The sequence below is a fragment of the Cololabis saira genome, chromosome 23 (genome assembly GCF_033807715.1).
Source record: "Cololabis saira isolate AMF1-May2022 chromosome 23, fColSai1.1, whole genome shotgun sequence".
In the NCBI taxonomy this organism is placed as follows: Eukaryota; Metazoa; Chordata; class Actinopteri; order Beloniformes; family Belonidae; genus Cololabis; species Cololabis saira.
In genome coordinates this window covers 13,617,668-13,630,636 of record NC_084609.1, presented here as the reverse complement: position 1 = coordinate 13,630,636, position 12,969 = coordinate 13,617,668, and the positions used below count along the sequence as shown (strand labels likewise).

Genomic DNA, 12,969 nt, shown 5'->3' with positions numbered 1-12,969 from the left:
TTAAAAAGTAGGTTATATAAACAATAGTTCTGAAAAGTTTGAAGCCTCTTTTTCCTCGTACTGCTGAGACATGTAGCAAAATGAGGAGACCTGGAACAAACCCACGTTGTTTTAGTTTGCTATTTAGCTTAGCTGGCTGAGCTCATGCCAAGCCATATTGCTAGCTAATAAAATGTAATCAAATCTGCACAAACATCCTATTTCAATGGCCCCCTACCCACACGATAGAGCTGAAACTAGGACTAGCACATCTCTGCTGGGACAAAGGGACCCTTAGACTGCCACACGTGGGAGTTAGATGGCAAGTCTACGGGTATCGCTGATTAACTGGATACCAGCAGACTTTTGTTTGGAAAAGTCCTGAAATTATCTGCCATGATTTCCAACTCCCTGAGCCAATCCATCCCGGAAGAGCTGCATGCGCTTCATTGGGAAAATAAAACGCACAGTTAACACAAAGTTCCAGCTGCTTAGCTAATCTTCGTACTTAGAGCCTTCCAGGCCAACCCGTTGCTCTGTTAATACAAAAACAGCTGAACCAAACATATTCTCCTTAAAATATGAATGAATTAGGTCATTATTCACAGATCAGAAGTCAGGGCAGAGCTAATCGCCAAGCACCAAAAGTAATGACAGTCAGTCAATGGCAATTTTAATCAAGAGTCCACACCCCTAATTATACATGAATTTGTGGCTTCACATGATTTCATGAGATACGGTACAAAATATGTACAGTAGGCCTACAGACCAAATGTTTGGACACACCTTCTCATTCAAACAAATGGGGAAGTGTGTCCAAACCTTTGGTCTGTACTGTACCTCGGTACAGTAGCCATGGTTACAAAATGTAGCAATGGAGACCAAAACCGCTGTTTATACCAGGCTGTAAATATGTTATTTTTTTCTGCAAAGTTGGACATTTTAACATTCAAGTCAATACAGATCGACTCTCTTTTGGAAGCGGCCCACGGTGGTCAGTTAAAGGACTGCAAATATTTGTATTTCTGTGCTGGAATGGTGGCGGCCCAGTAAAGACCAAGATTTATGGCATCAATTTGAGACGGAGAAATGATGAACCGCTCCTTACGAGCTGACAGTTTACTTTGGTGTTCCTGTGTGCGGCGTGATGTTTCAAATCCAGTCAAACATGACTCATAGCCAGATGGTGACGAAAAAGACCGACAACAGATTAGACCAATTTAAGTGTATGAAAGTATTTAAAGTGAAGCATTATTTCATCAGTTTGGTGTGTGTGTGTATATTCTCACATCCACCTTTCTTACTTTTATGCCCTTCATGAAATTTCACTAAGTTATTTATTTATTTTCTCATGTTTAAGGAGATCAGCTAGTGCTTTGGGGGTTTCCCTTCTCCTCCTGTGCCTGTGAAAGAGCTGCATTGTTACAAAGAGCACACCAAAGGTAGTTATTATCACCAGGAAACATATTTGCATAATGCCTGCTTATTGTCTGGCCTGGCCTCAAACAACCACTGAGAATGTCTTTTCTTTTCCAATCAGCTTTGGGTTTCTTGGGTTTGGGTTTCATTTAAAGAGGAGGAGAAGTACAGTTTAGTTTAACATTAAAGTATGCACAGGTATTCTAGTAGATCTATGAAATTCCTACATTATTAAGAGAGTTAGAGTTTTGGTTGGTTGCTGACTGACTCTACACTCATCTTTTTCTCCAACACAATACCGTTGAATGTATTATGTTTGTTTAAACACAGGTAAACCTGCTACAACAAGCTGATTTATATTGTACCCAGAGCCAGTGTAAACACCTTCATCCTCTCTACTCCGGGGCAACCGTGTACTCACAGAGCTGGGGTTACATCTAGCAACTACAACTATCTCCACGGAGACAAGTCATTAGTTAGTTCAGCAATAACTGATAACATCAGGCTGCGTCTAGCAGGCTCTGTTGGACCTCAGTTTCTGACAACAATGACTTTCTAAAGTAATTAGGCTATTTTTATTGTTATTTTCAACTGAACCGTTGAAAATGACACCCATCAGTGCGGATCTGAGGTGGAACTGATAAAAACTGATAAAAACCAGCGCCGAGTGGAGAGTCATCTGACCAGGACTGGATTCCAAACAAAAGAAAACGTTCCCATTGCACTGAAAAGACAGATGTTGGTGTGAAGAGGACTGGAGCCTCCAACCATCTCTCCATGGTCTCAGGGTCACGTTTGAGGGAGACGCCATTGAGCCTGCAAAACCCTGTGTACCTGGAAGCTACTCTTCATTACGTTGTTTTGATCCAGCAAAGCAAAAAGACCAAAGAGACATCCACCATAACTGAAAGTTGGCTTTCATATTGAGTAAAATACAAAAAATACTCCAGCTTTTGTGTTGTGCTCAAAGTCCAGCACAAGCACAAATCACTCCCTCTCTGCTGAGATGCAATGTGAAACCTGAGCCAACTCCACCACCAACAACAAAGGCCTCTGAAGAGCTCGTGTAAATACACCGACTGGCTACTATCACCACAGTACGGAAGAGTATTAGGGCCATGCAGGAGAAAAAATATTTGTGAGGGGAAGATTTTTTTTTATTGTGCACTTCGAGAAAAAAGTCGAAATGTCGAGAAAAAAGTCGAAATGTCGAGAATAATGTTGAAATACAATTTCGAGAAAAAAGTCGAAATGTCAAGATTAATGTTGAAATACAATTTCGCGAAAAAAGTCAAAATGTCAAGATTAATGTTGAAATATAATTTCAAGAATAGAATCGAAATTTCGCCTTTTTTCTCAACATTTCAACTTTATTCACAAAATTTTGACTTTTTTCTCGACATTTCGACTTTTTTCTCGAAATTGTACTTCAACATTTATCTCGACATTTCGACTTTTTTCTCGACATTTCGACTTTTTTCTCAACATTTCGACTTTTTTCTCTAAATTGTACTTCAACATTAATCTCGACATTTCGACTTTTTTCTCGACATTTCGACTTTTTTCTCAACATTTCGACTTTTTTTCTCGAAATTGTACTTCCACATTAATCTCGACATTTCGACTTTTTTCTTGACATTTCGACTTTTTTCTCAACATTTCGACTTTTTTCTCTACTTTTTTCTCGAAATTGTACCTCAACATTAATCTCAACATTTCGACTTTTTTCTCAACATTTTGACTTTTTTCTTGACATTTCGACTTTTTTCTTGACATTTCGACTTTTTTCTCAACATTTCGACTTTTTTCTCTACTTTTTTCTCGAAATTGTACTTCAACATTAATCTCAACATTTCGACTTTTTTCCTCGACATTTCGACTTATTTCTCAACATTTCAACTTTTTTCTCGAAATTTCGACTTTTTTCCTCAACATTTCGACTTTTTTCTCGAAATTGTACTTAAACATTAATCTCGACATTTCGACTTTTTTCTCGACATTCCGACTTTTTTCTCGAAGTGCATAATAAAAAAAAAAATCTTCCTCCTCTAAAATATTATTTTTATTTTTCCCTTACCTGGCCCTGACAGTCTCCCGCCCCTCAGAGCAGAGTGTTGGAAATGAACCAGATAATCAGAACAGCTTGACCTCACCTCTCCCCGCCTGCAGGGGGATGCCCCTGAGTACTTCGAGGTGCAGGTGGCTCCATCCCGGCCCGGGCCAGCCTTGCCCTCCTCCAGCCCGAAGGTGTCGTTGCAGTCCTTGGCGTAGAACTGCAGCATCCTCCAGGTCCGGCCGAAGTCCTGCGAGCGCTCCAGCGTCATGGCGGCGGGCCGCGCCGAGCGGAACACCAGGATGAGGTGCGTGAAGTAGAACATGCTCTCCAGGTCCAGCTGCAGCGTCTCCGGCTCCGCGCCCTCCGCGGACTGCCACCAGGTGTTGGGGTGGCGGAACGAGGAGTCGCTCATGGCCGAGGCCAGGTGCGACAGGTGCGGCAGGCCGGCGTTGCACTTGGCGCACTGCGCGGCGCTGCAGGCCCGGTTGTGGTCGGGGTCCGAGTAGGAGCAGGACAGCTCGGTGCCGTTCAGGCCGCACACCGTCTGCGTCAGGACGCGCCGGCCCAGCGCCAGGTTCCCCATGCGGGGGTTGCAGGCGCGGCTCTCGCAGCGGGGGGCCACACCGGCCCGGAACACCTCCAGGGAGCCTGCAGGGGGGACACGGGGGAAATAAATTATGTATGTGTGTGTATTTGTGTGTATGTATATAGGCTATATGTAGCCTATGTGTGTGTGCATGTATGTATGTATGTATGTATGTATGTATACATACATACAGTACATACATAGGCTACATACATACATACATACATACATACATACATACATACATACATACATACATACATACATACATGTATGTCGGTGTGTGTGTATACAGACCAAAAGTTTGGACACACCTACTCATTCAAACAAATGGGGAAGTGTGTTCAAACTTTTGGTCTGTACTGTATACACACATACTGTATATGTGTGTGTATATATGTGTGTGTGTGTGTGTGTGTGTATATATATATATATATATATGTATGTATGTATGTATGTATGTATGTATGGTAGGGCTGGGCGATATGGACCAAAAGTCATATCTCGATATTTTCTAGCTAAATGGCGATACTCGATATATATCGATATTTTTTCTGTGCCATAATTGGTGTTTCCCCCAAAGCATTATAGCATAGCATCTCTGTTAGCTTCATTTTTTCTGAGGCAAACCCTTAAAAAAACAGTCAGTTTTAATACAAAGCCTCGTGCCAAATGTCACACAGGTTCCTTTGTTAACAGAGGTCTGCACAATATCAACATGTATAAAACAAATTAAATAAAAATAAACTGCCTGCATATATAGAATAAAAATGCTTCTTGAAAAAAATAAAACAAATATCCCTTTCCTGCATAACAATTACATTAAAATACACTGTGCAATTAATACAATGTAACAGGCAGACTTTTCCACTGAGGTTGACAGTTGTGCAAATAACAAAACATTTGTGCAAATCTCAAATAAAACATTCAAGCCAATTTGTCACAAAATAAGCTATATCAAAATCGTAAAAAAATAAAAAAAATAAAAATTTTAATAATCGATATAAACGATATTGTCTCGTACCATATCGCGTTTGAAAATATATCGATATATATTAAAATCGATATATCTCCCAGCCCTAATGTATGTATGTATGTATGTCAACGTGCTAAGATGATTTAATGATACAACTTAAGATGTCATCTCGACAATAGAGGTATAAATAATGTCATGATTTAAAACAGAGTGGAGGAACAAGTTTGAGACTGAGAGCAAGGAAAGCCTCAAGAAAAACGCGCACTAATGATAAACTGTTCAGGGATCAGTGAACAGACTCACCTGAAACAAAATTATGATCTGAGAGCGACAAAGTCAGCTCTGAATGACGGTGACTCACTATGAGTGTGCGTCTGTGTGCGTGTGTACACAAGTCAAGAGATTTACCTTGATCGGAAATGTTACCAAAGCGCATAATAGCAGCATTGTGCACCTGTCTGTCCACTACAGACCACAGCCTTAGCGGTGACTCTGACACAGAGAAGTCTGGGAGGATGAGCAGCCTTCAGACCTCTGAGACACCACCGAGAGACATGCAGCTTCACGTCCCAGTGTGGGGTTATCTCTCTCGGTTTGTTTTTAATCGAAACCGAATTAAATTAAATCTCACTGGATGAATAATTTGACTTTTGCACTCCCCTAAAGTTTTGTTTCTTGGGTTTGTGATGAATGTATGTTCCTGTCACAGGTGGAAAAGTCACAAGAGGAAGTGACAATATTTTAAATCTTGCAGGAATTAGTAAAATCGTTAATATAAAGACGAATATACTTTTTTTTTAAATACTAAACTTTCAAATTGAGTGTTGCTGCACTTGACGTTGCTGTGGGTACCAGTGATCATGTTCACACTAACCTGCATCTGACAACACGGCCAGAATGATCACAAATATGATCAGCATGTCTCCTTTCTGCACCAATAATCCAAAATATGGGAAGAAGATAATCGCCAGACACAAAAAAAAAATCCCCCTTTGGAGTTATTTAGACATCAAGTATAAAAGATCTACTCCTCTGTGGTAGATTAAAAACAAAACAAGAAAAACGACAAAAAATAGACAAGTGCGTAGGATTCAAATCCAGTGTGGACTTTCTCTTTCACTCAGCAGCGATCCAATGAGGCGAGAATAAGTGAGTCGTATGAAAGAACAGCATGATCCCGGACGGCGGCTGGTGTTCCTCTGGAGGAGAAGGAGAGCAGCTCTGTCCGGCTCGTCGGGGTTCATTTCCCTGCAGTGTGCGAGCGTCCGCCGCCTGCACATCTATTTCTAAGCAGCCGCAGCCTCGCAGACCTGCTGTAGTGACAGCGCAGAGCGCGGCTCCGCCTCTTTGGACGCATTTTTTCCCCTCCAACTTAAAGGAACATTCTAGTAACAGCTTCACTAGTCTCAGACGTCTTAAGTGCAAGTCTTGATGATTTAAGTGAAAGTAGATCTGTATTTCCCCCTCCAGCAGAAGAAAGTGATGAATACTTTAACCTCCACGTGCAACTTCTGTTAAAGAAACCCTTTCTAACTATTGATCTGTTCTTACCGAAGAGTGCAGGAGCCATGCATGAGAAAAAAAATATTTGAGAAGGGAAGATTCTTTTTTTATTGTGCACTTAGAGAAAAAAAGTCAAAATGTCGAGAAAAAAGTCGAAATGTCGAGATTAATGTTGAAATACAATTTCAAGAATAAAGTCAAAATTTCGCCTTTTTTCTCAACATTTCAACTTTATTCACGACATTTCGACTTTTTTCTCAACATTTCGACTTTTTTCTCCACTTTTTTTCTCGAAATTTTACTTCAACATTAATCTCAACATTTCGATTTTTTTCTCAACATTTCGACTTTTTTCTCGAAATTGTACTTCAACATTAATCTCGACATTTTGACTTTTTTCTCGACATTTCGACATTTTTCTCGAAGTGCATAATGAAAAAAAAAATCTTCCTCCTCTAAAATATTATTTTAATTTTTCTCCTGCCTGGCCCTAATACTCTTCCGTAGTTCTAGATGCTATTTATTTTAAACTGTGCGTGCAAATGATAGAATAGAATAAACTTTATTGTCATTGTGCTCACGTTACAATGAGATTGGTTGGGATGTTCCCACCAAAGTGCAAAGGAAGCAATCAAAATAAGAGGAATAAATAAGTATAAAAGGCACAGTATAAAAGCAATACAAACAATGTATGGATAAAGTGCAACAAACTGTGACCCAAACATCACTCCCACATCATTCAAAAAAATACACCTGTTCTGTTCTGTTATGTTATGTTATGTTTTGTTATGTTATGCTATGTTGTGTATTATTTAACAGTCTAATGGCCCCGGGATAATAGGTGTTTTTGAGTCTGTTTGTCTGCTGCTTCAGGACTCTGTACCTCCCTGCCGGAGGGCAGCAGGTCAAAAAGACTGTTCCCGGGGTGAGATGGGTCCTGTAAAATCCTTTTAGCCCTTTTCAGCCCCTGAGAGTCTGCAATGTCATTTAGGGAGGGCAGGGGGCGGCCGACGATCTTCTGTGCTGTGTCCAAGCCACGGCTAGATTGAGCCGAAAAACTCAAAATAACAATGTGAAATTGTCATTTGAGACTTCTTTTTTGACAGAAAATTGACATTTACATACCTTTTTTAGAATGAAATTCATCTTGAATTAAGAAAGTTCTTTTAGATTTAGAGTCGCATCTTGTAAAATTGTTGGACATCAACAACAGAAAATGGGTCATAAATATTGTTACAATTGTTTAAATGTTTGACATTCCTGAGATTACACGGGAAGTACTTTATTATCTCAAGATAATAAAGGGTCATGTTCTCAACTGTGTCATGATCTTCATAAAAACAAATTATCTTTCTTGACATAAATTAATAAATAGTTATGTTATCTCAGGATAAAATAATCATATCTTTGTCTCAAGATAATGATGTATTAAATAGTTGAAGGCATCACTATTCTCAACTGAAAATAAGTGATAAAAATATTTCTAAAGCCACACTAGATCATAATGACCATATAAGGGCAGCATATCCCAACAAAAGGCACCAGCTCTTATGCGCCTCTAGTGGGACAAATTGGTACTGCAACCCCTGCCGGACCGTCCCCATTCATTAGCACAATACTGTCAATGCCTCTTATTGAACATGGCTTCAAAATGGCTTTTATATTCATTTACATAATTTGGGGATATTTTACATATTTTATTTGTTTTCTCTTCGTTGATCGCTCAATCATGAATTCCTAACTGGTCCCCATAGCTAATGACATTTTCCCATCGATGTTCATTTTCTGGAGACATCAAGTTTTAAAGTTATATTACACTATCATTAGAGGTACGTAGCCTTAATTTAATCTGCTGAATCCAATTTCAACATTTGCTACAAACGTGATGTGAATAACATTCATTATCTTGTTCCTTTAATGAGTTGAGGTGATAAAAGCAGGAAAAGAAACTGTGATGATAAGATGAACAGGTCAGAGCATCTCCACACCGGCAGGTGTTGATATGGTGTAACAAAGTTGTCCAAGGAAAAGATAATCGCTAATAATAACACAAGCAAGGCTCATTTATGTGGGTGGAAAATATGTCATGTCCAATGATATGAAGGAGTCAGAACAAAAGGAGCATCGCAGCTTCATTTTGATATGGATTTTGCTTGTATTTTCCAACCTTGACCTCATTAAAAATGCTGTGCATTATCGGAGTGAACAGACATTCTTGGAATAGTTTCAATAGCAAGATTAAGATTTCCAGATGTTGACTGGGCCTTGAAATACCACAGATTTGGGTATGATTGAGCTTCTGAGAGGAATCAAGTGAAGAAGCGAGTTGATCTTACCTTTTTGACGACTTAAACTTCTAAACTATTCGTCCCTTGCTTGTTTTCTTTGTAAAATTCTCAGGATCTGATTTATATAATGATTAAATCATGCATTAGTGAACATATAGAGAGTGCAGACTTCAAATAAGCTCACTGATTGAATGAAGAGTCATGCACTGTCAACAGTTCAGGACCCCAGACCCGACCACACGGAGCCCAGTGAGAAGCTGATTTGTAAATGAATGCTCTTCTACACATTTCTGACTAATTGCCTCTCGGAGTGATGCTGCGTGAGCTGTTGACGCACTTCGAGGAACACAGATTGGTTGCTCTGCTGAACCCTGTCGCCGCCTTTGTTGACGACATTGTCAGCGTCCATACAGAACCAGTGAAATATGCGAGCCAATAAAGGTCAAGCTCTTTAATTCCAGTTCTGCTTTCCACTTGAGCCTCTGCTCTCAATAACGACTACTTAATAGCCCATAAGATGCCCATAAGTGGAAGTTTTTGAAGGTTTTTGATTCAATCAGAGGGGAAAAGTGTTGGGTTAGAACTTGCTTTTAGTCCTCCAGAGGTTTTGGGGGTCATTATAGCTGCTTCAACTTCAATATTTGATCAGGATGTAGAGCGCCCCCCAGTGCTCAGGATTGACCAGTACTGGAGTTGAGGGGGGATGAGGGGGGATGGCACCCCCCTGAAATAAAAACGGTAAAAATCATCCCCCCTGTAAAACTGCCATCCCCCCTTTCCATCCCTTATTTCATTTCATCAATGAATGTGGTTTTACTGCTATTTCAACATTTAGAGTCATCACCAGGAAAACAACACCAGAAAAATAACTTATTTGACAATTTTCACCCGTTTCAAGTAAATTTTCACTTGAAATAAGTAGGAACATCTGCCAGTGGGACAAGATTTATCTTCTCATTACAAGCAAAAAAAATCTTGTTCCACTGGCAGATTTTTCTACTTATTTCAAGTGAAAATCTACTTGAAACAGGTGAAAATTGTTGTTTTTTTCCAGTGATGAGTCTTGTTTTAAGTGTAATGAGATTTTTTTACTAAAATGAGACATTTTAACTAGAAATAAGACAAACATTCTTGTTAAGATTTTGAGTTTTTGCAGTGACCCATTTTTACTTATCCTGTGAAGGACAGAGTCATATTGATAAGTTCAGAAAACTGTTTTTTATTGTTGTGTTTAGATGTATTTGATGTAAGCCCAGTGGATATTTAAAGCTTACAGAAGGCTGCATTTAACTACTGCTATGTCATTCCTGCAGTATTTCTGCAGGTGTTTTGGTCAGTGTTATTATTTGTAATATATTATATTATTTGTAATCGGCACAAATTATCTGTCCCCATATGATAAAATCCACCATCCCCCCTGATTTTTTTTTTACAACTCGAGTACTGGGATTGACGGAGAAAAAAAAGGTCCAAGGCGGATGTCGGGGACCTCTTCCTTCCGCTCAGGCCCATTTGAGTGAAGCTCCACTGAACACAGCACGGCTTTGGCTTCTCTGTCTGCTGTGTAATCGGACCGTGACCTGCTTTCTCTGCCTCTGACCCATGTCCAATAAGCACTGAGCCAAGTTAAACTATCTCACCTGTTCATTTTGTTCAGTCTACCCTGGTTCAGCCACCGGCCCCGCTCTCAGTGAACCAGACAAACTTTGTTCTTTCTCAGGGATTTAGATGCCTCCGAAGCACATTTCCAGTCTTCAAACTAAAGCCAGGGAACCGCCTGCTGGTTGCGGCTCCGCTCAGTGTGCAGACGTGACCGCGGTATCCGATTGATGTCTCCCACCTTTGGCATGAAAGTTCAGCGGGTTTGGTGGAAATGTGGTTGTAGCTGAGATTAATAAGTGTCAGTTTTGCGGGTCAAAAACCAACGTTATCTCTACCATGGCTAAAAGTGATTTTGCACGTTTGCAGGAGACGTGGCAGGACTGACTGGCCATTTTAACAAAGATGTCTTCCTGGAAATGATGACAGGAATCATTGAAGGATCTCAAAAGAAATCTGACCAACTGTGAGTTAAAATGTGTATCCAGAGTGTAAGAACTGACAGAAATAAACACAATTAGAAATTCTAATGTGAAGAAATTTCAATAAAGAACACCTGTTTGAATCTTTAGACAGTGCTCGTGTGTACAACATATAACTGGACATGCAAAAGGTCCCAAAACTTTCACTTTATGGAAATCTTGCATCACTGTGTCCAGTTTTTTTAATGTCTTTGTGGTATTTTTTATAATTATTTGTTATTTTGTTTGTCTCATTTCTTCTGTTAAATTTATTTTCTTTTTGTAACCAACTTCAACTCATTTATGGTGATTTTTCATTCATTTGTGGATATAATAATCTTCTGGTAACCGTTTTGTCTCTTAATACTGATTTATAATGTCTTTCCAGTCATGTTTTGTCTCTTTTCATGTCTTTTTACGTAAATTCTAATAGGTGTGTTTTTATACATATCAAAAAATGTTGTCTATAATATTTGAGACAAAACCAAAATGATGTTGCATTTTTTTTAAGGCTTTAGCCGATTGGTGTCTTACTGGTAAAAAATTATATAAAGAACAAGTAATATTTTCATGGCATTTTTCGAAACAATGTTTCAAAGTGCTTAACATAAGAGCAGACAAATAAATTAAATTCGGCTACTAGGGCACGTTAATACTAAAATTCACTGGCAACGTTGCAGTTCTTGGAGATTTATTTAGCCGTTTGTGGCTTTGCTGAAAGTTTTGATCATTTTAACTTGTTTTTTCTTTTTTAAAAACAAACCAAAACCTTCTCAAAACCACTCAGTGCAGCAGTACTAGCTGTGACCACACGGGGGCAGCATGTCACAAGAGAGGTCACATGTCAGCAATGGAGTGAAACCTCTTGTAGGACAAAGTGGTATTACGAGATGTGCCGGACCGTCCCCACTCACTCGTGCAGAGTGTCAGTAACTCTTGTCAACAAAGCATATGTATATGCCCCCATGTGGTCCAAAGAGGTGTTGCTACATAGAGTGGCTTTAATGTTTCATCAGGGTTGAGTTGCAATTCTTTGAGAAAAAATTATTTCACTCTAGTCATTTCTTTTTACTATTTTATCCTGTAATCGTTTTCTTCCTCCCAGATAGACTGGCTGAAGACAAAACCTGTCTTGTATTCTTTTGTTGTAATTTTTCCTTTTGGTTGTTTGACATCTGTTCAAATCATGTAGCAATCTGTGTGGTATTTTAACTGACTTTACATCAACTAATAATAACAGATACTTCACACAGTTATTCTCAGGTCAACACAGGTTAAATGCCTTCAGACTCTGATGTAGGTTACAAGATGACACCTCGTCACGCCTCTGGGCCCAGACACACCTTGTGTCTTTATGTCACAACTGACTCAGTGACTGATTGATGGATAGGTTAATTACATAGCGACGAGCTCAAAAGGTGAGACAAATTAAAGAGGCTCTGTGATGTAAGGACACAGGTATTTCAAACACGCAAAGAGAGTTCAAGTGCAATTACACGAGAATTTTTCTGACAGAACCCGGCCATTTGCTGAAGGAAGTCAGATGTTCATTTATTCATCACATCGGGTTTGAACCTGTTCCCCGTTGTACCAAGTACATGAACATTTCAGCCAAGGAAAATGTCAAATCCTCAGACTGTTTGTGCCTGGAGAGATAGAGCTGTCCAGACAAAGAGTAAGCACGACCCACTTATGACATTCATATGGATTTTTACCCCTAAACAGGTCACAGTTTTCAATTAGAGAGTAATCCTGCAGGGTGCATGTCAAAGTAACAAAAATAGAGAAAGTATGTATAGCCTACTTCACTTCAGGCAAGGCATAGAAACTGACAGTGATGCTGGGTAGAAATTTTTTTATCGTTTCGCAACTCAGCGTCAAGCCAGGTATTTATTTATTTATTTATGTTTTTATTTTTTATGATGTTCGTGATTATTTGTTAATGTCTATGTGGGGGAGGGTGTGTGTGTGTGCGGGTATTAAAGTGAGGATGTGTTTCAAAATGACCAGATGTGTGTTTTTAACCACTGTGTGAGTTTTTCTATGTTAAATGTTGATTTTATTATGTAAAGCACGTTGTGTTAGTCGTGCATGAAAAGTGC

At 39.4% G+C, this 12,969-nt stretch overlaps 1 protein-coding gene across 1 annotated transcript in view; it reads right to left on the bottom strand.

The window, feature by feature from the left end:
- The window catches only part of ntn4 (netrin 4), a 35,037-nt gene extending 28,725 nt beyond the window's left edge, over positions 1-6,312 (bottom strand). The window contains exons 1-2 of the mRNA XM_061714486.1: positions 5,891-6,312; positions 3,552-4,102 (exon numbers count right to left, since the gene is read on the bottom strand). Coding sequence (XP_061570470.1) covers positions 3,552-4,102; positions 5,891-5,936 — 597 coding nt within the window. The 5' untranslated portion in view covers positions 5,937-6,312. The remainder of the gene's footprint in view (positions 1-3,551; positions 4,103-5,890) is intronic.
- Positions 6,313-12,969: the final 6,657 nt, after the last annotated feature.